This window comes from Oncorhynchus mykiss, chromosome 28 (genome assembly GCF_013265735.2).
Source record: "Oncorhynchus mykiss isolate Arlee chromosome 28, USDA_OmykA_1.1, whole genome shotgun sequence".
NCBI lineage: Eukaryota > Metazoa > Chordata > Actinopteri > Salmoniformes > Salmonidae > Oncorhynchus > Oncorhynchus mykiss.
This window is the reverse complement of record NC_048592.1, coordinates 844,703-867,190: the sequence shown is the minus strand read 5'-3', so window position 1 is coordinate 867,190 and position 22,488 is coordinate 844,703. Positions and strand designations below refer to the sequence as shown.

General features: G+C 42.7%; 1 protein-coding gene across 4 annotated transcripts in view; it reads right to left on the bottom strand.

The window, feature by feature from the left end:
• Positions 1-9,084: 9,084 nt before the first annotated feature.
• The window catches only part of LOC100136604 (insulin receptor), a 125,103-nt gene continuing 111,699 nt past the window's right edge, over positions 9,085-22,488 (bottom strand). The window contains exons 19-25 of one of the 4 annotated variants that reach the window (XR_005040201.1): positions 22,277-22,387; positions 21,818-21,980; positions 20,466-20,595; positions 11,025-11,159; positions 10,418-10,826; positions 10,220-10,313; positions 9,085-10,072 (exon numbers count right to left, since the gene is read on the bottom strand). Coding sequence is in view for 2 of the 4 variants with exons in the window: in XM_036966058.1 (XP_036821953.1) it covers positions 10,433-10,826; positions 11,025-11,159; positions 20,466-20,595; positions 21,818-21,980; positions 22,277-22,387 (933 nt within the window). In the remaining 2 variants the exon portion in view is untranslated. Of the gene's footprint in view, positions 10,827-11,024; positions 11,160-20,465; positions 20,596-21,817; positions 21,981-22,276; positions 22,388-22,488 lie in introns of all 4 variants that reach the window. The other 3 variants (XR_005040200.1, XM_036966058.1, XM_036966057.1) reach the window with 3 other exon arrangements.

Sequence of the window (22,488 nt, the reverse complement as noted above, 5' to 3'; positions counted from 1 at the left end):
TTGAATGGTCATGGTTGTTTTCAAAGTTTCTCCGTTAACATCAGATAACATTAATATTAGCTAGCTATCTTAGCCAACTGTTAGAGCAGAGGTAGCTAGCTAAGTCAATACATTTAGTGTCTATCCTGTGTGATATTAGATAGTTAATTGAGCTACAGTTGAAGTCGGAACTTTACATACACCTTAGCCAAATACATTGAAACTCAGTTTTTCACAATTCCTGACATTCAATCCTAATAAAAATGACTTGTGTCATGCACAAAGTAGATGTCCTAACAGACTTCCCAAAACAATAGTTTGTTAAAACAAGAAATATGTGGCGTGGTTGAAAAACAAGTTTTAATGACTCCAACCTAAGTGTATGTAAACTTCTGACTTCAACTGTAGCTAGTGTTTTAGTTTATAAAACATTGGTAGTCTAGCTAAGACTAGACAAGAAAGCACCTGGTTAACATAGTTACTGTAGCTAGCTAACAGTCACAGTTAGCTACGCTAGCTAATCTTAGCTAGCTAGCTATGTCCAGTGAGTCACATAGGACCCCAACTGGTATCAAGTGCAGATGGCAAAGAGCTGTCCCAAGATTCAATGATGATAATGGTTTATTTAGTTTCAAGTGTACTATGGATGATAAATGCTGAATTATAGTAACACAATATGTACTTGTAGCTTTTGTAGTAGTCTATTTCGTCGCAGTCATAAAGTATTCAGAGCCCTTGACTTTTGCCACTTTTTGTTACAGGCTCTGGCTGGGCCACTCAAGGACATTCGGAGACTTGTCCTGAAGCCACTCCCGTGTTGTCTTGGCTGTGTGTTTAGGATCGTTGTCCTGTTGGAAGGTGAACCTTTGCCCCAGTATGAAGTCCTGTGCGCTCTGGAGCAGGTTTTCATCAAGGATCTCTCTGTACTTTGCTCCATTCATCTTTCCCTCGATCCTGACTAGTCTCCCAGTCCCTGACGCTGTAAAACATCCCCCAGGATGATTCTGCCACCACCATGATTCACCATAGGGATCAAATCAAATTGTATTAGTCACACACATACAGTGGGGCGAAAAAGTATTTAGTCAGCCACCAATTGTGCAAGTTCTCCCACTTAAAAAGATGAGAGGCCTGTAATTTTCATCATAGGTACACTTCAACTATGACAGACAAAATTAGGAAAAAAAATCCAGAAAATCACATTGTAGGATATTTAATGATTTTATTTGCAAATTATGGTAGAACATAAGTATTTGGTCACCTACAAACAAGCAAGATTTCTGGCTCTCACAGACCTGTAACTTCTTCTTTAAGAGGCTCCTCTGTCCTCCACTCGTTACCTGTATTAATGGCACCTGTTTGAACTTGTTATCAGTATAAAAGACACCTGTCCACAACCTCAAACAGTCACACTCCAAACTCCACTATGGCCAAGACCAAAGAGCTGTCAAAGGACAGCAGAAACCAAATTGTAGACCTGCACCAGGCTGGGAAGACTGAATCTGCAATAGGTAAGCAGCTTGGTTTGAAAAAAATCAGCTGTGGGAGCAATTATTAGGAAATGGAAGACATACAAGACCACTGATAATCTCCCTCGATCTGGGGCTCCACGCAAGATCTCACCCCGTGGGGTCAAAATGATCACAAGAACGGTGAGCAAAAATCCCAGAACCACACGGGGGGACCTAGTGAATGACCTGCAGAGAGCTGGGACCAAAGTAACAAAGCCTACCATCAGTAACACACTATGCCGTCAGGGACTCAAATCCTGCAGTGCCAGACGTGTCCCCCTGCTTAAGCCAGTACATGTCCAGGCCCGTCTGAAGTTTGCTCGAGAGCATTTGGATGATCCAGAAGAAGATTGGGAGAATGTCATATGGTCAGATGAAACCAAAATATAACTTTTTGATAACTCAACTCGCCGTGTTTGGAGGACAAAGAATGCTGAGTTGCATCCAAAGAACACCATACCTACTGTGAATTATGGGGGTGCTTTGGGGCTGTTTTTCTGCAAAGGGACCAGGACGACTGATCCGTGTAAAGGAAAGAATGAATGGGGCCATGCATCGTGAGATTTTGAATGAAAACCCCCCCACCATCAGCAAGGGCATTGAAGATGAAACGTGGCTGGGTCTTTCAGCATGACAATGATCCCAAACACACCACCCGGGCAACGAAGGAGTGGCTTCGTAAGAAGCATTTCAAGGTCCTGGAGTGGCCTAGCCAGTCTCCAGATCTCAACCCCATAGAAAATCTTTGGAGGGAGTTGAAAGTCCGTGTTGCCCAGCAACATTCCCAAAACATCACTGCTCTAGAGGAGATCTGCATGGAGAAATGGGCCAAAATACCAGCAACAGTGTGTGAAAACCTTGTGAAGACTTACAGAAAACATTTGACCTCTGCAATGGCCAACAAAGGGTATATAACAAAGTATTGAGATAAACTTTTGTTATTGAGCAAATACTTATTTTCCACCATAATTTGCAAATAAATAAATTAAAAATCCTCCATTGTGATTTTCTGGATTTTTTTTCTAATTTTGTCTGTCATAGTTGAAGTGTACCTATGAGGAAAATTACAGGCCTCTCTCATCTTTTTAAGTGAGAGAACTGAGATGAGTAAAGCAGTATGTAAACATGATTAAAGTGATTAGTGTTCCATTATTAAAGTGGCCAGTGATTCCATGTCTAAGTATATAGGGCAGCAGCCTCTAAGGTGCAGGGTTGAGTAACCGGGTGGAAGCCAGCTAGTAATGGTATTGGCCAGGTGATGAGTGGTGACTGGTTTCCTTCATGATGCTTGGCATTCAGGCCAAAGAGTTCAATCTTGGTTACATCAGGCAGATACTCTTGTTTCTTGTGGTCTGAGAGTCCTTTAGGTGCCTTTTGGCAAACTTCAAGTGGGCTGTCATGTGCCTTTTGCTGAGGAGTGGCTTCTGTCTGGCCACTCTACCATAAAGGCCTGATTGGTGGAGTGCTGCAGAGATGGGAGAACCTTCCAGAAGGACAACCATCTCCACAGAGGAACTCTGGAGCTCTGTCAGAGTGACTATTGGGTACTTGGTCACCAATTGCTCAGTTTGGGATTCCCTCAACCAGCTTCATGGAATGCATTTAAATTAAAATGTATTCTTGGTTGAAAGTGAATTTGTGGAATTTCTTTCCTTCTTAATGCATTTGAGCCAATCAGTTGTGTTGTGACAAGGTAGGGGTGGTATTCAGATGTCCCTATTTGGTAAAAGACCAAGTCAAAAGTATGTCAAGAACAGCTCAAATAAGCAAAGAGAAATGACTGTCCATCGTTACTTTAAGACATGGTGGTCAGTCAATCCGGAAATTTTCAAGAACTTTTAATGATTTTTCAAGTGAGTCGTAAAAACCATCAAGCGCTATAATGAAACTGGCTCTCATGAGGATCGCCACAGGAAAGGAAGACCCAGAGTTACCTCTGCTGCAGAGGATAAGTTAATTAGTTACCAGCCTCAGAAATTTCAGCCCAAATAAATGCTCCAAATTTCAAGTAAAAGACACATCTCAAATGTTCAGAGAACAGTGTGAATCAGGCCTTCGTGGTCTATTTGCAGAAAATAAACCACAAGAAGAAGAGACTTCCATGGGCCAAAAAACACAAGCAATGGATATTAGACCGGTGGAAATCTGTCCTTTGGTCTGATGAGTCCAAATTTGAGATTTTTGGATCCAACCGCCGTGTCTTTGTGAGACACAGAGTAGGTGAACGGATGATCTCTACATGTGTATTTCCCACCGTGAAACATGGAGGAGGAGGTGTGATTGTGTCGGGTGGATTGCTGGTGACACTGTCTGTGATTTATTTAGAATTCAAGGCACACTTAACCAGCATTCTGCAGCCATACACCATCCAATCTGGTTTGCGCTTAGTGGGACTATCATTTGATTTCAACAGGACAATAACCAAACACACCTCCAAGCTGTGTAAGGGCTATTTGACCAATAAGGAGAGTGATGGAGTGCCACATAAGATGACCTGGCCTCCACAATCACCCGACCTCAACCCATTTGAGATGGTTTGGACCGCAGAGTGAAGGAAAAGCAGCCAGCAAGTGCTCAGTATATGTGGGAACTCCTTCAAGACAGTTGGAAAAGTATTCCAGGTGAAGCTGGTTGAGAGAATGCGAAGTGTGCAAAACTGTCATCAAGGCAAAGGGTGGCTAATTTGAAGAATCTGAAATATAAAATATATTTTGATTTGTTTAACACTTTTTTGGGTACTACATGATTCCATATGTGTTTTGTCATAGTTTTGATATCTTCACTATTATTCTACAACGTAGAAAATAGTACAAATAAAGAAAAACTGGAATGAGTAGGTGTGTCCAAACTTTTGACTACTACTGTATGTGGCAGGGTCTACAGACAATCATGGATTACAAATGGGAAACCAAGCACGTCGCGGACACCGACCTCTTGCTCCTGGACAAGCTAAACACCTTTTTCGCCCGCTTTGAGGATAACACAGTGCCACCGATGCTGCCCGCCCCCAAGGACGGTTGGCTCTCGTTCTCCGTGGCCGATGTGAGTAAGACATTTAAGTGTCTTAAACCTTGCAAGGCTGCCGACCCAGCCGGCATCCCTGGCCACATCCTCAGAGCATGCGCAGACCAGCTGGCTGGAGTGTTTACGGACATATCAAATCAAATTGTATTTGTCACGTGCCGAATACAACAGGTGTAGCAGACTTTACCAGTGAAATGCTTACTTACAAGCCCGTAACCAACAATGCAATTTTAAGAAAATACCAACAAAAAAACTAAGAGATAAGAATAACAAATACTTATAGAGCAGCAGTAAATAACAATAGCGGGGCTATATACAGGGGGTGGCGGTACAGAGTCAATGTGCGGGGGCACCCGTGTCGAGGTAATTGGGCCAAAATGTAGTATTCAATCTCTCCCTATCCTAGTCTGCTGTCCCCACTTGCTTCAAGATGTCCACCATTGTTTTTGTACCCAAGAAAGCAAAAGTAACTGAACTAAATGACTATCGCCCCATAGCACTCACTTCTGTCATCATGAAGTGCTTTCAGAGGCTAGTTAAGGATCATATAACCTCTAGCTTACCTGACACCCTAGACCCACTTCAATTTGCATACCGCCCCAATAGATTCACAGACGATGCAATCACCATCGCACTGCACACTGCCCTATCCCATCTGGACAAGAAGAATACCTATGTAAGAATGCTGTTCATTGACTGTAGCTCAGCATTCAACACCATAGTACCCTCCAAGCTCATCATTTAGCTTGGGGCCCTGGATCTGAACCCCGCCCTGTGTAACTGGGTCCTGGTCTTCCTGACGGGCCACCCCCAGGTGGTGAAGGTAGGAAACAGCACCTCCTCTTCGCTGATCCTCAACACAGGGGTTCTACAAGGGTGCGTGCTCAGCCCCCTCCTGTACTCCCTGTTCACCCATGACTGCATGGCCGCGCACGCCTTCAACTCAATCATCAAGTTTGCAGACAACTCAACAGTAGTAGGCCTGATTACCAACAATGACGAGACAGCCTAAAGGGAGAAAGTGAGGGCCCTGGCAGAGTGGTGCCAGGATAATAACCTCTCCTTCAATGTCAACAAAACGAAGGAGCTGATTGTGGACTTCAGGAAACAGCACCCCCCTATCCACATCGACGGGACCGCAGTGGAGAAGGTAAAAGCTTAGAAAATGGTCCACCCACAGAGACAAGTGTGGTGAAGAAGGCATAACAGCGCCTATTCAACCTAAGGAGGCTGAAGAAATTTGGCTTGGCCCCTAAGAACCACAAACTTTTTGAAAGCATCCTGCATCCAAATGAAAGCATCCTGTATCACCGCCTGGCATGGCAACTGCACCGCCCGCAACCACAGGGCTCTCCAGAGGGTGATGTGTACTACCAAATGCATCACCAGGGGCACACTGCCTGCCCTCCAGGACACCTACAGCACCCAATGTCACAGGACGTCCAAAAAGGTAATCAAGGACATCAACCAGCTGAGCCACAGCCTGTACACCCCGCTACCATCCAGAAGGCGAGGTCAGTACAGGTGCATCAAAGCTGGGACCGGAAGACTGCAAAACAGCTTCTATATCAAGGCCATCAGACTGTTAAATAGCCATCACTAGCCGGCTACCACCCAGTTACTCAACCCTGCACCTTAGAGGCTGCTGCCCTATATACATAGAATCGCTGGTGACTTTAATGTTTACATGCTTCTTTACTCATTTCATATGTATATACCGTATTCTATTCTACTGTATTTTAGTCAATGCCACTCCGACATTACTCGTCCTAATATTTATACATTTCTTAATTCCATTATTTTACCTTTAGATTTGTTTGTATTGTAGTGAATTGTTAGATGCCACTGCACTGTTGGAGCTAGTATTTCACTACAACTGCAATAACCTCTACTAAAAATGTGTATGTGACCAATACAATTGGATTTGATTTATACAGAGCAAAAATATAAACGCAACATGCTTCAATTTCAAAGATTTTTCCTGAGTTACAGTTCATCTAAGCAAATCAGTCAATATAAATAAATAAATGGGGCCTAATCTATGGATTTCACATGAATGGGAATACAGATACAGTGGGGCAAAAAAGTATTTAGTCAGCCACCAGTTGTGCAAGTTCTCCCACTTAAAAAGATGAGAGGCCTGTAATTTTCATCATAGGTACACTTCAACTATGACAGACATCCAGAAAAATCACATTGTAGGATTTTTAATGAATTTATTTGCAAATGATGGTGGAAAATAAGTATTTGGTCAATACCAAACTTTTATCTCAATACTTTGTTATATACCCTTTGTTGGCAATGACAGAAGTCAAACGTTTTCTGTAAGTCTTCACAAGGTTTTCACACACAGTTGCTGGTATTTTGGCCCATTCCTCCATGCAGATCTTCTCTAGAGCAGTGATGTTTTGGGGCTGTTGTTGGGCAACACGGACTTTCAACTCCCTCCAAAGATTTTCTATGGGTTTGAGATCTGGAGACTGGCTAGGCCACTCCAGGACCATTGTCATGCTGAAAGACCCAGCCACGTTTCATCTTCAATGCCCTTGCTGATGGAAGGAGGTTTTCACTCAAAATCTCAATATACATGGCCCACTTCATTCTTTCCTTAACACGGATCAGTCGCCCTGGTCCCTTTGCAGAAAAACAGCACCAAAGCATGATGTTTCCACCCCCATGCTTCACAGTAGCTTTGGTGTTCTTTGGATGCAACTCAGCATTCTTTGTCCTCCAAGGGTAGCCTAGTGGTTAGAGTGTTGGACTAGTAACCGGAAGGTTGTAAGTTCAAGCCCCCGTGCTGACAAGGTACAAATCTGTCGTTCTGCCCCTCAACAGGCAGTTAACCCACTGCCGTCATTGAAAATAATAATTTGTTCTTAACTGACTTGCCTAGTTAAATAAAGGTAAAAAAAAAAACGACCAGTTGAGTTTTTACCAAAAAGTTATATTTTGGTTTCATCTGACCATATGACATTCTCCCAATCTTCTTCTGGATCATCCAAATGCTCTCGAGCAAACTTCAGACGGGCCTGGACATGTACTGGCTTAAGCAGGGGGACACGTCTGGCACTGCAGAATTTGAGTCCCTGGTGACGTAGTGTGTTACTGATGGTAGGCTTTGTTACTTTGGTCCCAGCTCTCTGCAGGTCATTCACTAGGTCCCCCCATGTGGTTCTGGGATTTTTGCTCACCGTTCTTGTGATCATTTTGACCCCACAGGGTGAGATCTTGCGTGGAGCCCCAGATCGAGGGAGATTATCAGTGGTCTTGTATGTCTTCCATTTCCTAATAATTGCTCCCACAGTTGATTTCTTCAAACCAAGCTGCTTACCTATTGCAGATTCAGTCTTCCCAGCCTGGTGCAGGTCTACAATTGTGTTAGTGGAGTTTGGAGTGTGACTGTTTGAGGTTGTGGACAGGTGTCTTTTATACTGATAACAAGTTCAAACAGGTGCCATTAATACAGGTAACGAGTGGAGGACAGAGGAGCCTCTTAAAGAAGAAGTTACAGGTCTGTGAGAGCCAGAAATTTTGCTTGTTTCCACCATAATTTGCAAATAAATTCATTAAAAATCCTACAATGTGATTTTCTGGATTTTTTTTCTCATTTTGTCTGTCATAGTTGAAGTGTACCTATCATGAAAATTACAGGCCTCTCATCTTTTTAAGTGGGAGAACTTGCACAATTGGTGGCTGACTAAATACTTTTTCGCCCCACTGTGTGCATCGGTTGGTCACAGATACCTTAAAAAAAAGGTAGTGGCTTGGATCAGACATCCAGTCAGTATCTGGTGTGACCATTTGCCCTATGCAGCGCGACACATCTCCTTCGCATAGAGTTGTTCAGGCTGTTGATTTTGGCCTGTGGAATGTTGTCCCACTCCTCTTCAATGGCTGTGCAAAGTTGCTGGATATTGGGAACTGGAAAACGCTGTGTAAATGGGTGCTGCTCAATGGGTGACATGTCTGGTGAGTATGCAGGCCATGGAAGAACTGGGACACTTTCAGCTTCCAGGAATTGTGTACAGATCCTTGCGACATGGAGCCATCCATTATCACGATGAAACATGAGGTGATGGATGAATTGCACGACAAGGTGCCTCAGGATCTCGTCACCTCATCTTTGTGCATTCAAATTGCCATTGATAAAATGCATTTGTGTTTGTTGTCCGTAGGTTATGCCTGCCATACACGTGGTCTGCGGTTGTGAGGCCGGTTGGACGTACTGCCAAATTTTCTAAAGTAACGTTGGTGGTGGCTTATGGAAGAGAAATTAACATGACATTTTCTGGCAACAGCTGTTGGACATTCCTGCATTCAGCATGGCAATTGTACACTTGCTCAAAACATGAGACATGTGGCTTTGTGTTGTGTTGTGCACATGTTAGTGGCCTTTTATTGTCCCCAGTACAAGGTGCACCTGTGTAATGATCATACTGTTTAATCAGCTTCTTGATAATCCATCCACCTTACAGGTGTGACATATCTTGGCAAAGGAGATATGCTCACTAAACAGGGATGTAAACAAATTTGTGCACAAAATTTAAGAGAAATAAGATTTAAGTGCGTATGTAATATTTCTGGGATCTTTTATTTCAGCAAAGACCGACCTATTAGATGAATTGTACACATGACACCATGACATAGTAAACAACAACAAAGTAAACAGTAACAGAAGCATGTGGACAGAGAAAGAGCGTGGTCATGTTGCACCGTGCTGCTTTATTTATGAAGAGCAGACAGTTTGATTTGATCTGATATCAACGGGCCAAGCCAAGAGAAAATACCATATGCTGCTGGTTTATCACAAGTCCAAATGATTATTAGTATGAATTCTGGATTAGAAAAAAATAAACATAAGAGACAAACATGTAAAACCTTTTTTTCTACAGACTGGAAATACCTCATGAAAGACAATGTATGTCAACCACTATGTACAAAAAAAAAATATCAATAATATATTTATATTTTCTATACCCACTAAAATATATAAAAAGAAGCAGCTATGTCTTCTGAGGAACTCGTTTCTTTCGTCAAAATGTTTTTCTGAAACAGTTTTTTAAATATCCTTCAGCTGTAAATGTGAAAACGCAAAGAGAAAATGAAACGTAAATAAATTAAAAATATATAACCCCAAAAATCTGTTAATTATTTCTGTGTGATGCTGGAATACTGCAGAGTGTGAGGAGAAAATTGACAACAAGCTTCTCCAGTGGATCGATAAAGTTTGTTTGAAGATTTAAAATTGGATTTGAAACATTCATTCATCCAAAAGTTAGTTCTCAAGTGTGTCGTTTGTTGACGACTTGAGAGTACAAAGATACAGAGACACAGCTCCATGACATAAGATGCAAGCTACAGCCAGAGATAGAAGAGAAGGGCACTTTTACATTGAGCGACCCAGGTGGACCTCCATGGCCCAGGGAGCCCCAGGGACCCAGTGAGGGCTGACCTGCCAAGGGAGAGCGCCTCGGCCTGGGCAAGGGACAGTCTGGAGAGTCCTCGGGTTAGCAGCCTTCTGGTTGTCCCAAAGTTAGATTCACAGTTGATTCCCCAAACTGCCACCCATTTGTGGAAGATTGGAAATATATTTTTTAAGGATCAAAGACTAGAAAGAAGCACGGGGGGTTCTTTCTTAAATACAAAAAGTGTCTGTGTGGTTGTGTGTGTGTGTGTGTTTCCTGTGTGAACATTAACATACATACCGTAGTCTATTGGATGTGGCATCTTGACAAGAGAGCATTAACGTCCTGAGATATGTACACTTCCAGAGGGCCTCTGAGTGATAAAAGTGTTTATCTATATAAAATGAAAAAACAAAAGAAAAATATATTCATATATTTATATCTATGCATCTGTGTGAGGGAAAAGGTTGGGCCTAAGGGGAGATAGGGATACAATACCCATACAGTGTTCTGTTAGGAGGGACTAGACCGAGGCAGAGCTAGTATCCGTCCATTCGTCTTTCCCCCGTTCATGTGTGTGTACGGGACGTGTTCCTCGTAGCTGTTTTGTCTCAACCCCAGCGATGAACCCGCTTCGTCCCTCTCCGAGCTGTGGTCTCCCCTCTGAGAGTACGAGGAACTGTGGTCCCCTCTCTGGGAGTAGGAGGACGGGTCCAGGGGAATGCTTTCCATGTTGTCCATGTCTAGGTCAAAGTCCTCCTGCTCCTGAGGCTTGTTTTCCTGACTGTAGTAGAAGGAGACCTCCTGGAAGGACTGGTGAAGGTCCTCGTGGAGCATTTCGATGATCTCCTGGAAGCTGGGACGCAGCTTGGGGTTATACTGCCAGCACATCGACATCAGGTCGTGTCTGAATAGCAGGAGAGAGGAGTTGCTGTTACATCTTATAGTTGAGAGCTGATGTTCGTTGTCGTTGAAACACGATTTCATCAATATCACACACAGAAGTGTAATCCATGTTCCATACAGTTCCCTTCAATAATTATTAATCTTGTTATGACCAGTCACAGCTGGACATAGATATGTACAGTATGGAGGTGAGACTTACAGCCGGTCAGCACAGTTGTCTGGTCGGTCCAGAAATCCTCCGTCCATGACGAACTTCAGGACCTGCTCGTTGGACAGGCCCTGGTATGGCTGCTCCGCTAGGGTACTGACCTCCCACAGCACCACACCAAATGACCTGGAAGAGAGACACAAAAACATAGGAGAGAGAAAAAAATCACTGGCAAGGAAAAACTCCATAGGTAGATAGGTAGGGAGAAAATCTTGAGAAGATCCAGATTCTGTCCATCTGGACCAGGCAACTCCAGTCCTCGGGGGCCTGATTGGTTTCACACTTTTGCCCCAGTCCCAGCTAACACACCTGACTCCAATAATCAAATAATCATGATATTCAGTTTAGAATGCAATTAGTTTAATCAGCTGTGTTTACTAGCGACACGATGGTGATAGGCCTGATCACCGACGACAATGAGACAGCCTATAGGGAGGAGGTCAGTGACCTGGCAGTGAGGTGCCAGGGCTACAACCTCTCACTCAACGTCAGCAAGTAGTGTTAAGGAATTTATTGTTCTGACCTCAGTTCGGTTTCATTTTGGTTATTACAAAAATAATCACGGTTTTCCATTTAGGTTTCGATACATGTGGGTTGAATGCTGTAACACAGAATAGAACAATAAAAGTCCCACAGTTGTCACTATTACTGCTTATCACTTATTAACATTACTTTAATAAAATATTTGTTTTATTTGATTACTATTACTTTACTCCAAGTCAACTCATAAAGTATAGAGCTGCTGCCTATACTGTCTGACAAAAATCACTATTTTAGGAGTGCTGAATACCAACTTTCAATCTTACAGTGCCTTGCAAAAGTATTCATCCCCATTGGTGTTTTTCCTATTTTGTTGCATTTACAACCTGCAATTTAAATTGATTGTGAAATGGACATACACAAATAGTCCAAATTGGTGAAGTGAAATGAAAAAAATGACTAGTTAAATTAGATATATTTTTTTAAATACATGGAAAAGTGGTGAGTGCATATGTTTTCACCCCTTTGCTTTGAAGAAATGAATAAGATCTGGTGCAACCAATTATCTTCAGGAGTCACATAATTAGTGACATAATTAAAGTCCACCTGTGTGCAATCTAAGTGTCACATGATCTCAGTACATATACAGTTGAAGTCGGAAGTTTACATACACCTTAGCCAAATACATTTAAACTCAGTTTTTCACAATTCTAGTAAAAATTCCCTGTTTAGGATCACCACTTTATTTTAAGAATGTGAAATGTCAGAATAATAGTAGCAATAATGATTTTTTCAGCTTTTATTTCTTTCATCATATTCCTAGTGGGTCAGAAGTTTACATACACTCAATTAGTATTTGGTAGCATTACCTTTAATAGTTTAACTTGGGTCAAACGTTTGGAGTAACCTTCCACAAGCGTCCCACAATAAGTTGGGTGAATTTTGGCCCATTCCTCCTGACAGAGCTGGTGTAACTGAGTCAGGTTTGTAGGCCTCCTTGCTCACACACACCTTTTCAGTTCTGCCCACAACTTTTCTATAGGATTGAGGTTAGGGCTTTGTAATGGCCACTCCAATACCTTGATTTTGTTGTCCTTAAGCCATTTTGCCACAACTTTGGAAGTATGCTTGGGGTCATTGTCCATTTGAAAGACCCATTTGCGACCAAGCTTTAACTTTCTGACTGATGTCTTGAGATGTTGTTTCAATATATCCACATAATCTTCCTTCCTCATGATGCCATCTATTTTGTGATGTGTACCAGTCCCTCCTGCAGCAAAGCATCCCCACAACATGATGCTGCCACCCCCATGCTTCACGGTTGGCATGGTGTTCTACGGCTTGCAAGCCTCTCCCTTTTCCTCCAAACATAACGATGGTGATTATGGCCATACAGTTCTATTTTTGTTTCATCAGACCAGAGGACATTTCTCCAAAAAGTACGATCTTTGTCCCCATGTGCAGCTGCAAACCGTAGTCTGGCTTTCTTTATGGCGGTTTTGGAGCAGTGGCTTCTTCCTTGCTGAGCGGCCTTTCAGGTTATGTTGATATAGGACCAGATTTACTGTGGATATAGATACTTTTGTACCAGTTTCCTCCAGCATCTTCACATGGTCCTTTGCTGTTGTTCTGGGATTGATTTGCACTTTTCACACCAAAGTACGTACATCTGTAGGAGACAGAACGCGTCTCCTTCCTGAGCGGTATGATGGCTGCGTGCGTGGTCCCATGGTGTTTATACTTGCATATTATTGTTTGTACAGATGAACATGGTACCTTCAGCCATTTGGAAATTGCTTGTGGAGGCCTACAATTCTTTTCTGAGGTCTTGGCGGATTTATTTTGATTTTCTCATGATGTCAAGCAAAGAGGCACTGAGTTTGAAGGTAGGCCTTGAAATACATCCACAGGTACACCTCCAATTGACTCAAATGATGTAAATTAGCCTATCAGAATATCCTAAAGCCATGACATTTTCTGGAATTTTCCAAGCTATTTAAAGGCACAGTCAACTTAGTGTATGTAAACTTCTGACCCACTGGAATTGTAATACAGTGAATTCTAAGTGAAATAATCTGTCAGTAAACAATTGTTGGAAAAGTTACTTGTGTCATCCACAAAGTAGATGTCCTAACCGACTTGCCAAAACTATAGTTTTTTAACAAGAAATTTGTGGAGTCGTTGAAAAACAAGTTTTAATGACTCCAACCTAAATGTATGTAAACTTCCGACTTCAACTGTACCCCTGTTCTGAAAGGCCCCAGAGTCTACAACACCTCTAAGCAAGGGGCGGCACCATGAAGACCAAGGAGCTCTCCAAACAGGCCAGGGACAAAGTTGTGGAGAAGTAAAGGGTTCTGTCGTAAAAAAATATCAGAAACTTTGAACATCCCATGGAGCATCATTAAATCCATTATTAAAAATTGGAAAGAATATGGCACAACAAACCTGCCAAGAGAGGGCCGCCCACTAAAACTCACAGGCCAGGCAAGGAGGGCATTAATCAGAGAGGCAACAAAGAGACCAAAGATAATCCTGAAGGAGCTGCAAAGCTCCACAGCGGAGATTGGAGTATCTGTCCATAGGAGCACTTTAAGCCAATACACTCCACAGTGCTGGGCTTTTCGGAATAGTGGCCATGTGGGAGACTCCCCAAACATATGGAAGAAGGTACTCTGGTCAGATGAGACTAAAATTGAGCTTTTTGGCCATCAAGGAAAATGCTATGTCTGGCGCAAACACAACACCCCGAGAACACCAAGCATGGTAGTGGCAGCATCATGCTGTGGGGATGATTTTCATCGGCAGGGACTGGGAAACTGGTCAGAATTGAAGGAATGATGGATGGCGCTAAATACAGGGAAATTCTTGAGGGAAACCTGTTTCAGTCTTTCAGAGATTTGAGACTGGGATGGAGGTTCACCTTCCAGCAGGACAACGACCCTAAGCATACTGCTAAAGCAACACTCGATGGGTTTAAGGGGAAACATTTAAATGTCTTAGAATGGCCTAGTCAAAGCCCAGACGTCAATCCAATTGAGAATCTGTGGTATGACTTAAAGATTGCTGTACACCAGCGGAACCCATCCAACTTGAAGGCGCTGGAGAAGTTTTGCCTTGAAGAATGGGCAAAAATCCCAAGTGGCTAGATGTGCCAATCTTATAGAGACATACCCCAAGAGACTTGCTGCTGAAATTGCTTCAAAAGGTGGCTCTACAAAGTATTGACTTTGGGGTGGGGGATAGTTATGCACGCTCAAGTCCTGTTTTATTTGTATTATTTCTTGTTTGTTTCACACGCAAAAAATATTTTGCATCTTCAAAGTGGTAGTAGGCATGTTGTGTAAAATCAAATGACACAAACCCCCAAATTTTCAGGTTGTAAGGCAACAAAATAGGAAAAATGCCAAGGGGGGTGAATAGTTTCGCAAGCCACTGTAGATCAGGGTTTCCCAAACTCGGTCCCGGGGAAAAAATGAACAAAATGGAATTCAAATAATTGAACAGGCGTCGGTCAATTAGTTGTTTAAAACTTCTTAGAGATAGGGGGAAGTATTTTCACGTCCGGATGAAAAGCGTGCCCAAAGTAAACTGCCTGTTACTCAGGCCCAGAAGCTAGGATATGCATATAATTGGTAGATTTGGATAGAAAACACTCTAAAGTTTCGAAAACTGTTAAAATAATGTCTGTGAGTATAACAGAACTGATTTGGCAGGCGAAACTCCGAGGATAAACCATCCAGGGAGGATAAAAATTGAGGTCATAGTATATCCCAATAGTTTTCTATGGGAATCCCTATTTAATAGGAACCTGGTTTCAGTTCCTATGGCTTCCACTAGATGTCAACAGTCTTTAGACATTTTTTCGATGTTTTTCTTTTGGGAAATGAAGAAGTATGGCTGTTCTTTGTAAGTGTCACTCCAGGTGGAGTCTAATGTTTGGTGAGCGTGAACTTGAACTCGCTTCACGTTGTTTTTTATCCGGTATTGGAATCAGTTTATCCTGTCTTAAATTTTATTGGTTATTTACATTTTAGGATACCTGAGGTTGGATTAGGAACGTTGTTTGAAATGTTTGGACCAAGTTTACAGGTAATTTATTAGATACTTTGTAGTCATGTTGGGCGAGTTGGAACCTGTGTATTTCTGAATCAAACGCGCCAAATAAATGGACATTTTGGGGATATAAATAAGGAATTTATCGAACAAAAGGACCATTTATGGTCGAAAATCTGACTATCTTCTGTAGTTTGAATTTGGCACTCTGCAATTTCACTGTATGTTGTCAAATGGATCCCGCAAAAAGGGATTGGCGCGCGAAGGGTTAAAATCGGAAAAATAACTAGAAAATAGTTTCAGTTAATCGCTCAGCACTATCAGCAAGACAAAGGAGCTGATTGTGGACAACAGGAAACGGAGGTCCGAGCACCCCCCATCCACGTCGGCTGTACTGGAGCGGGTCAAGAGTGTCAAGTTCATTGGTGTCCACCTCATTAAGGAATTAACATGGTCCACACACCAACACAGTTGTGAAGAAGGTGTGACAATGCCTCTTGCCCCTCAGGAGGCTGAAAAGATTTGGCATGGGCCCTCAGATCCTCAAAATGTTATAAAGCTGCACCATTGACAGCATCTTGACTGCCTGCATCACCACTTGCTACAGCAACTACTTGGCAAGGCGCTTACATGCCATCCGAGCTCTCTGCCATCCAGGACATTTCTACCAGGCCGTGTCAGGGGAAGGCCCTAAAAATTGTCAAAGACTCCAGCCACCCTAGTCATAGACTGTTCTCTCTGCTACTGCATGGCAAGCGGTACCAATGCACCAAGTCTGTAACCAACAGGACCAGTAGAGGCTGGTGGGATGAGCTATAGGAGGATAGGCGCATTGTAATGGCTGGAATGGAATGAATGGAACAAAGTCAAACGTGATTTCCATATGCTTAATGTGTTTGATACCGTTCAATTTATTCCATTCCAGGCATTACAATGAGCCTGTCCTCCTTTAGCTCCCTCCTCCAACCAGCCTCTACTGATCAGGACCCTGAACAGCTTTTACTCCCAAACCACAAAAGCCAATTTATGCTTGATCCAAAAATGGAGGCATGCAGAGGCAAAATGGAGATCTGTACCGCATCGCTGTGCGCCTCCCAAATTTTGTAACGATGCAAAGGGCTCCGTATATGACCCAGTGACCTGATTGGTTAATGGTAGGTGGGGCGGGAGGTGCTGTATAAACACAAACTCACCTCCTTGACACTTTCCTTCACAACAACTATGCTCAACGGCTCTGCGCTGCTCCGTAAAGCGCGAGAAGTATGAATGCCCTGATGTCTGCAGAGGCCATATCACCGCAAATGCCGCACGGCCAATGCAGATGCCGGATTGACCATGCAGGGCCTTTACGACTGCTAAATAGTTAACCAAATAGCTACCCGGACTATCTGCATTGACTTCTTTTGACTCATCACATACGCTACTGCCACCGTTTATTATCTATCCTGTTGCAGAGTCACTTTACCCCTACCTATATGTACATATTTACCTAAATTGCCTCGTACCCCTGCATATCAACTCGGTACCCCGTAGATCATGGACAAAAATATTGGCACCCATGTACTTTTTTAAAGTAACTAAAAATAAGTTGAAATTTAACATTTTTGGTCTCCACAATTTTTTATTGTTAATATTACAGAACCTTTGTTTTTGATTCAGAACGTAATATATCCATTTAAGTAAGAAATGCCATTGACAAAATAATTCACACCCTAGACTTAATATTTGGTAGCACAGCCTTTGGTCAAAATAACTGCAATCAAGCGCTTCCTATAACCATCAATGAGCTTCCTGCACCTCTGTACTGGCAGTTTGGCACACTCCTCTTGTGCAAACTGATGCAGCAGTTATCCCAGATTAGAAGGGTGCATTCTCCTAACTGCTGTTTTCAGATCTCTCCATGTTTTCAATGAGATTTAGATCTGGACTCATTGCTGGCCACTTCAGAACAGTCCAGCGTTTTGTCTTGAACCATTCCTGGGTGATTTTTGAAGTGTCTTTGGGGTCCTGCTGGAAGACCGATGACCTTCGACGGAGACCGAGCTTTCTGACACTGGGTACGACATTGCGCTCCAAAATACCTTGGTATCATCCTGATTTCATGATGCCATGCATCCGTTCAAGGTGCCCGGTGCCAGAGAAAGCAAAGCAACCCCAAAACATCACTCAACCTCCTCCATGTATGACTTTAGCGAAGGTGTTCTTTTCTTTGAAAGCTTAATTTTGTTTTCTGTACTTTACCAAAAAGCTATAATTTGGTCTCATCTGTCCACAGGATGTTCTCTCAGAAGGATTTTGTCATGTTTAGGTGTGTTTTGGGAAATTGCAGTCAGGCTTTCTTATGTCTTTCTCTCAGCAGTGGGGTCCTCCTGGGTCTCCTACCATATAACCCCCTTTCATTGAGTTGGCGACGGATGGTGCGAGTTGAAACTGTCGTACCTTGTGTGTCTGAAGGTCAGCTTGAATCTGTGTGGCATTTGACAGAGGTGCTTTCTCCAACATTCAAACAGTCCTTCGCTGCAATCTTCCATCAAATTATCTTGGGGCCACGTCCAATGAGGTTGGCTACAGTGGCATGGGCCTTGAACTTCTTGATAACATTACATATGGTGGAAACAGGAACATCAAGGTCTCTGGAGGTGGACTTGTCCATGCTTGGCTACAATCTTGTGTCTGACCTCATCAGATAACTCTCTGATTTTCTTTATTTTGTCCATTCTCATTGCGGTAAACACAGTGACACAAACCAGGAGAATGAGTCCTCTTCTCTATTTAAACTGGTTGAATATGTGACGTTTATACTGCAGGCACCTTCAACTCACCACAGGTGAGTTCAAGTCCAAAGTAAATGAGAATCACCTGCTTGGAATCTAATTATTTCTAACTACTTCTAGAAGGTGCCAATAATATTGTCTGGCTCATTTGGGGGAAAGGGGGATACCTGGTCAGTTGTACAACTGAATGCGTTTAGCTGAAATGTCTCTTCCGCATTTAACCCAACCCCTCTGAATCAGAGAGGTGCGGGGTGCTGCCTTAATTGAAATCCACGTCGTTGGCGTCTGGGGAACTGCCTTGCTCGGGGGCAGAATGACAGATTTTTACCTTGACAGCTCGGGATTTGATTCAGCAACCTTTTGGTTACTGGCCCAACGGTCTAACCACTAGGCTACCTGCCACCCATTGTAGGAATTCTTTGTGGAATTAGCTAAGATTTAGTTAATTTTTTGTTTTGTTCAACTGCACACTGAAGACATAAATATATGGATACCAAAATATGTTTTAATTTAAACAGTTTCCTGAAAGAAATGGTGCATTGTTCGAAAAAAGTGCAAGGGTGCCAATATTTTGGCCACGACTGTATATAGCCAAGTTATCGTTACTCATTGTATATTTGACTCATTGTGTATCACAGACAGTGTCAGCAACCCCACACCATCACAACTCCTCCTCCTCCATGTTCACCTACTCTGCGTCTCACAAAGACACAGCGGTTGGAACCAAAAATCTTACATTTGGACTCATCAAACCAAAAGACAGATTTCTACCGGTCTAATGTCCATTGCTTGTGTTTCTTGGCCCAAGCAAGTCTCTACTTCTTATTGGTGTCCTTTAGTAGTGGTTTCTTTGCAGTAATTTGACCATGAAGGCCTGATTCACGCAGTCTCCTCTGAACAGTTGATGTTGAGATGTGTCTGTTACTTGAACTCCGTGAAGCATTTATTTGGGCTCCAATTTCTGAGGCTGGTAATTCAAACGTATCCTCTGCTGCAGAGGTAACTCTGGGTCCCCCCTTTCTGTGCGGTCTTCATGGGAGCCAGTTTCATAATAGCACTTGATGGTTTTTGCGACTGCACTTGAAGAAACTTTCAAAGTTCTTGAAATTTTCCGGATTGACTAATGATGGACTGTCGTTTATCTTTTCTTATTTGAGCTGTTCTTGCCATAATATGGACTTGGTCTTTATAAAAATATGACTATATTCTGTATACCACCCCTTCTAGAAGGTGCCAATAATATTGTCTGGGTCACTAGACAACTGATTGGCTCAAATGCATTAAGAAGGAAATAAATTCCACAAATTAACTTTTAACATGGCACACCTGTTAATTGAAATGCATTCCAGGTGACTACCTCATGAAGCTGGTTGAGAGAATGCTAACAGTGTGCAAAACTGTCATCAAGGCAAAGGGCAAAGCTACTTTGAAGAATCTCATATATAAAATATATTTCTATTTGTTTAACACTTTTTTGGTTACTACTTATGTGTCATTTCATAGTTATGATGCATTCACTATTATTCTACAATGTATAAAATAGTTAAAAAAAAAATTAAAAAACCTTGAATGAGGACGTGTCCAAACTTTTGACTGGTACTGTGTATAGATTTCCCTCTCTGCATTGATGCGTCACTCCCTGATCTTTTTCACCTGTCTTTTGCTTGTCTCCACCCCCCACCAGGTGTCTCCCATTTGTCCCCATTATCTCTTAGTTATTTATTCCAGTGTTTTCTGTTTGTCTGATACCAGTTTGTCTTGTCCCATCAAGTCTTACTAGCGTGTTTTCCCATTTCCAGCCTTGCTAGTTTCTGTTTTCTAGTCTCCCCGGTTCTGACCATTCTGCCTGCCCTGAGCCTGCCTGATATTCTGTACCTGTTCATTGCTGCCTTGGATTTCGGACCATTCTGCCTGCCCTGAGCCTGCCTGCCGTTCTGTACCTCTGACTTACTGACCTCTTCCTGCCCTCGACCTGACCTGACCTGGCCTGTCCCCTTGTATAATAAATAAAAACAGTGACACCACTTCGGCCCGTGAGGACTGCAGTTGCCCATCCCTGCTTTCGACAGTCGGCAAGCATTCACACAGAGAAAGACAGACAAACACAGTCAGGTGTCCTCACCAGCAGTCTGAGTTTGCAGTGAACACTCCATCCTTCAGAGACTCAGGAGCCATCCAGCGGACAGGAAGCAGACCCTTCCCTCCCTTCCTGTAGTAGTCTGTCTCATAGATGTCTCTGGTCATGCCAAAGTCTGAAGGAGTGGGGGACAATTAAAACACAACCCACAGATCTGTTATGACCCTATCAAAAATATTCAAATGGTATTGTTTGACTTTGTTTTAACTATATTAACATATTAAACGCTTAATAAGGGTGCATTTAACTGATTAATGTATAGTCCGTAGAAACAGTACAACTGAATTTGTTCGACTCCCCTCCTTTAAAAGTAAGGTGGTGAGTTGCCATACCTCCTATCTTGACAGTCAAGTACTGTCGGCCATTTGTGTGTATATATAATGGAGCTGGGCGATATGGACAAAAAGTCATAACGCGAAAAACGTAACTATTTTGCTCGATAACGATAAATACAACAATACATTTTGTTTTTAATGGACAGTTACTTTACATTAGCGGCAGGGCTCTATACATATTTTTCCCAGTGCCAAGTAAGACAACAGATGGTAGCCTATGATTAAAAAAGCTATTTCATCTAACATATCCACGGAATGCATGATTTATATTTTTAGGTGCCACGGGTCAAAATAGGATCCAGAATGATCATATTTATCTTTGGGTGCTTCAGAGAGGAATTTGCAGACATCTTTGTGGCCTAGGCTATATTATTCACCGCCTGAGGAAGTGGGAACTCAAAACACTTAGCTTACTCTAAACATGATTTTTTTGCTGGATAGCCATGTAGACTAATTGATTAATCTATTAGTAAATGTAATGTTGTACAAAACCTTTCCAGCACTAGGCCTAGGCTACTTGATGTAGGTCTATTTACCACAAGTGGAGCGCTCCACTCAGCTCCACAACAAAACCCATACTAAATAAAGTGGTGCTATGAACTCAAAATATATCAATTATACACTCACAGAAAGCTGTGACTCTCCTCTCTGTAACTAGGACAACGGTAGTTGCTTTAAAAACTGTATTTTTCCCGCAATTTTCCCGCAATTGTATTTTGAGCAACGATCAAATTCTCAGAATCCATTTCGCCCTCGTTCGTGCGCAGTCGGGAGAGGGAGTGAGAGTGGCTCGCTCACACAGCAGCCAAAGGGAAACAGGCAGATACTTTCATAACAGGAACAAACAATAATGCATAGGCTGTTGACCAAATAATGGGTTTAGAACAATCTACAGGAACGTTGTGTAGCAAAATCACAAAAAATGACCGTCATAAGCAAAATAAAGTAATGTTGATCATTTTTGGTTTATCATCCCAGCTCGTGTATATATGTGTAGTCTACCTCCTATCTTGACAGTGAAGTCCTGCGCCACCATGCAGTTCCTAGCAGCCAGGTCTCTGTGGACAAACTTCTTGGCGTTGAGGTAGGCCATGCCGTCTGCTATCTCTGCTGCCATCTGAATCATCTCCTTCAGAGTGGGGGGCGGGCGCCCTGTAGGGTTATTCTGTAAAAAATAAACAATAAAACATTTATTAATACGAGGGCTATTTTACAAAACATGGGGGCCACAATAATTCTAGGTTGCATCCCAAACGGCACCCAATTCCGTATAGCGTGCACTACTTTTGACCAGGGCCTATAGAGCTCAGGTCAAAAGTAGTGCACTATATAGGGAATCGGGTGCAATTTAGTCTCACTCTGGCCATCAGAGTTGGTCAGTCAGCCAGCTAGAGACAGTGCAAGACTAGTCTGGTTTCCAACAAGACACAAGGGGGCAGTAGAGTGTGTGTGTGTATGTACCTCTGAGTCAGGGCGGAGGCAGCGCAGGTAGCTCTTCAAATCACCGTGTGTCATCAGCTCCATGACAACAAGAGTAGGCTGGCCCTTAGAGACCACACCCATCAGACGCACCTGAGGGAATATTTTGTTTACCTTACTTGCTTTGATTCTTGAACTGTGGCAGCTACCAACCTACTTTTTGAAGACAATTCTACTATTCACGATCATGGTAT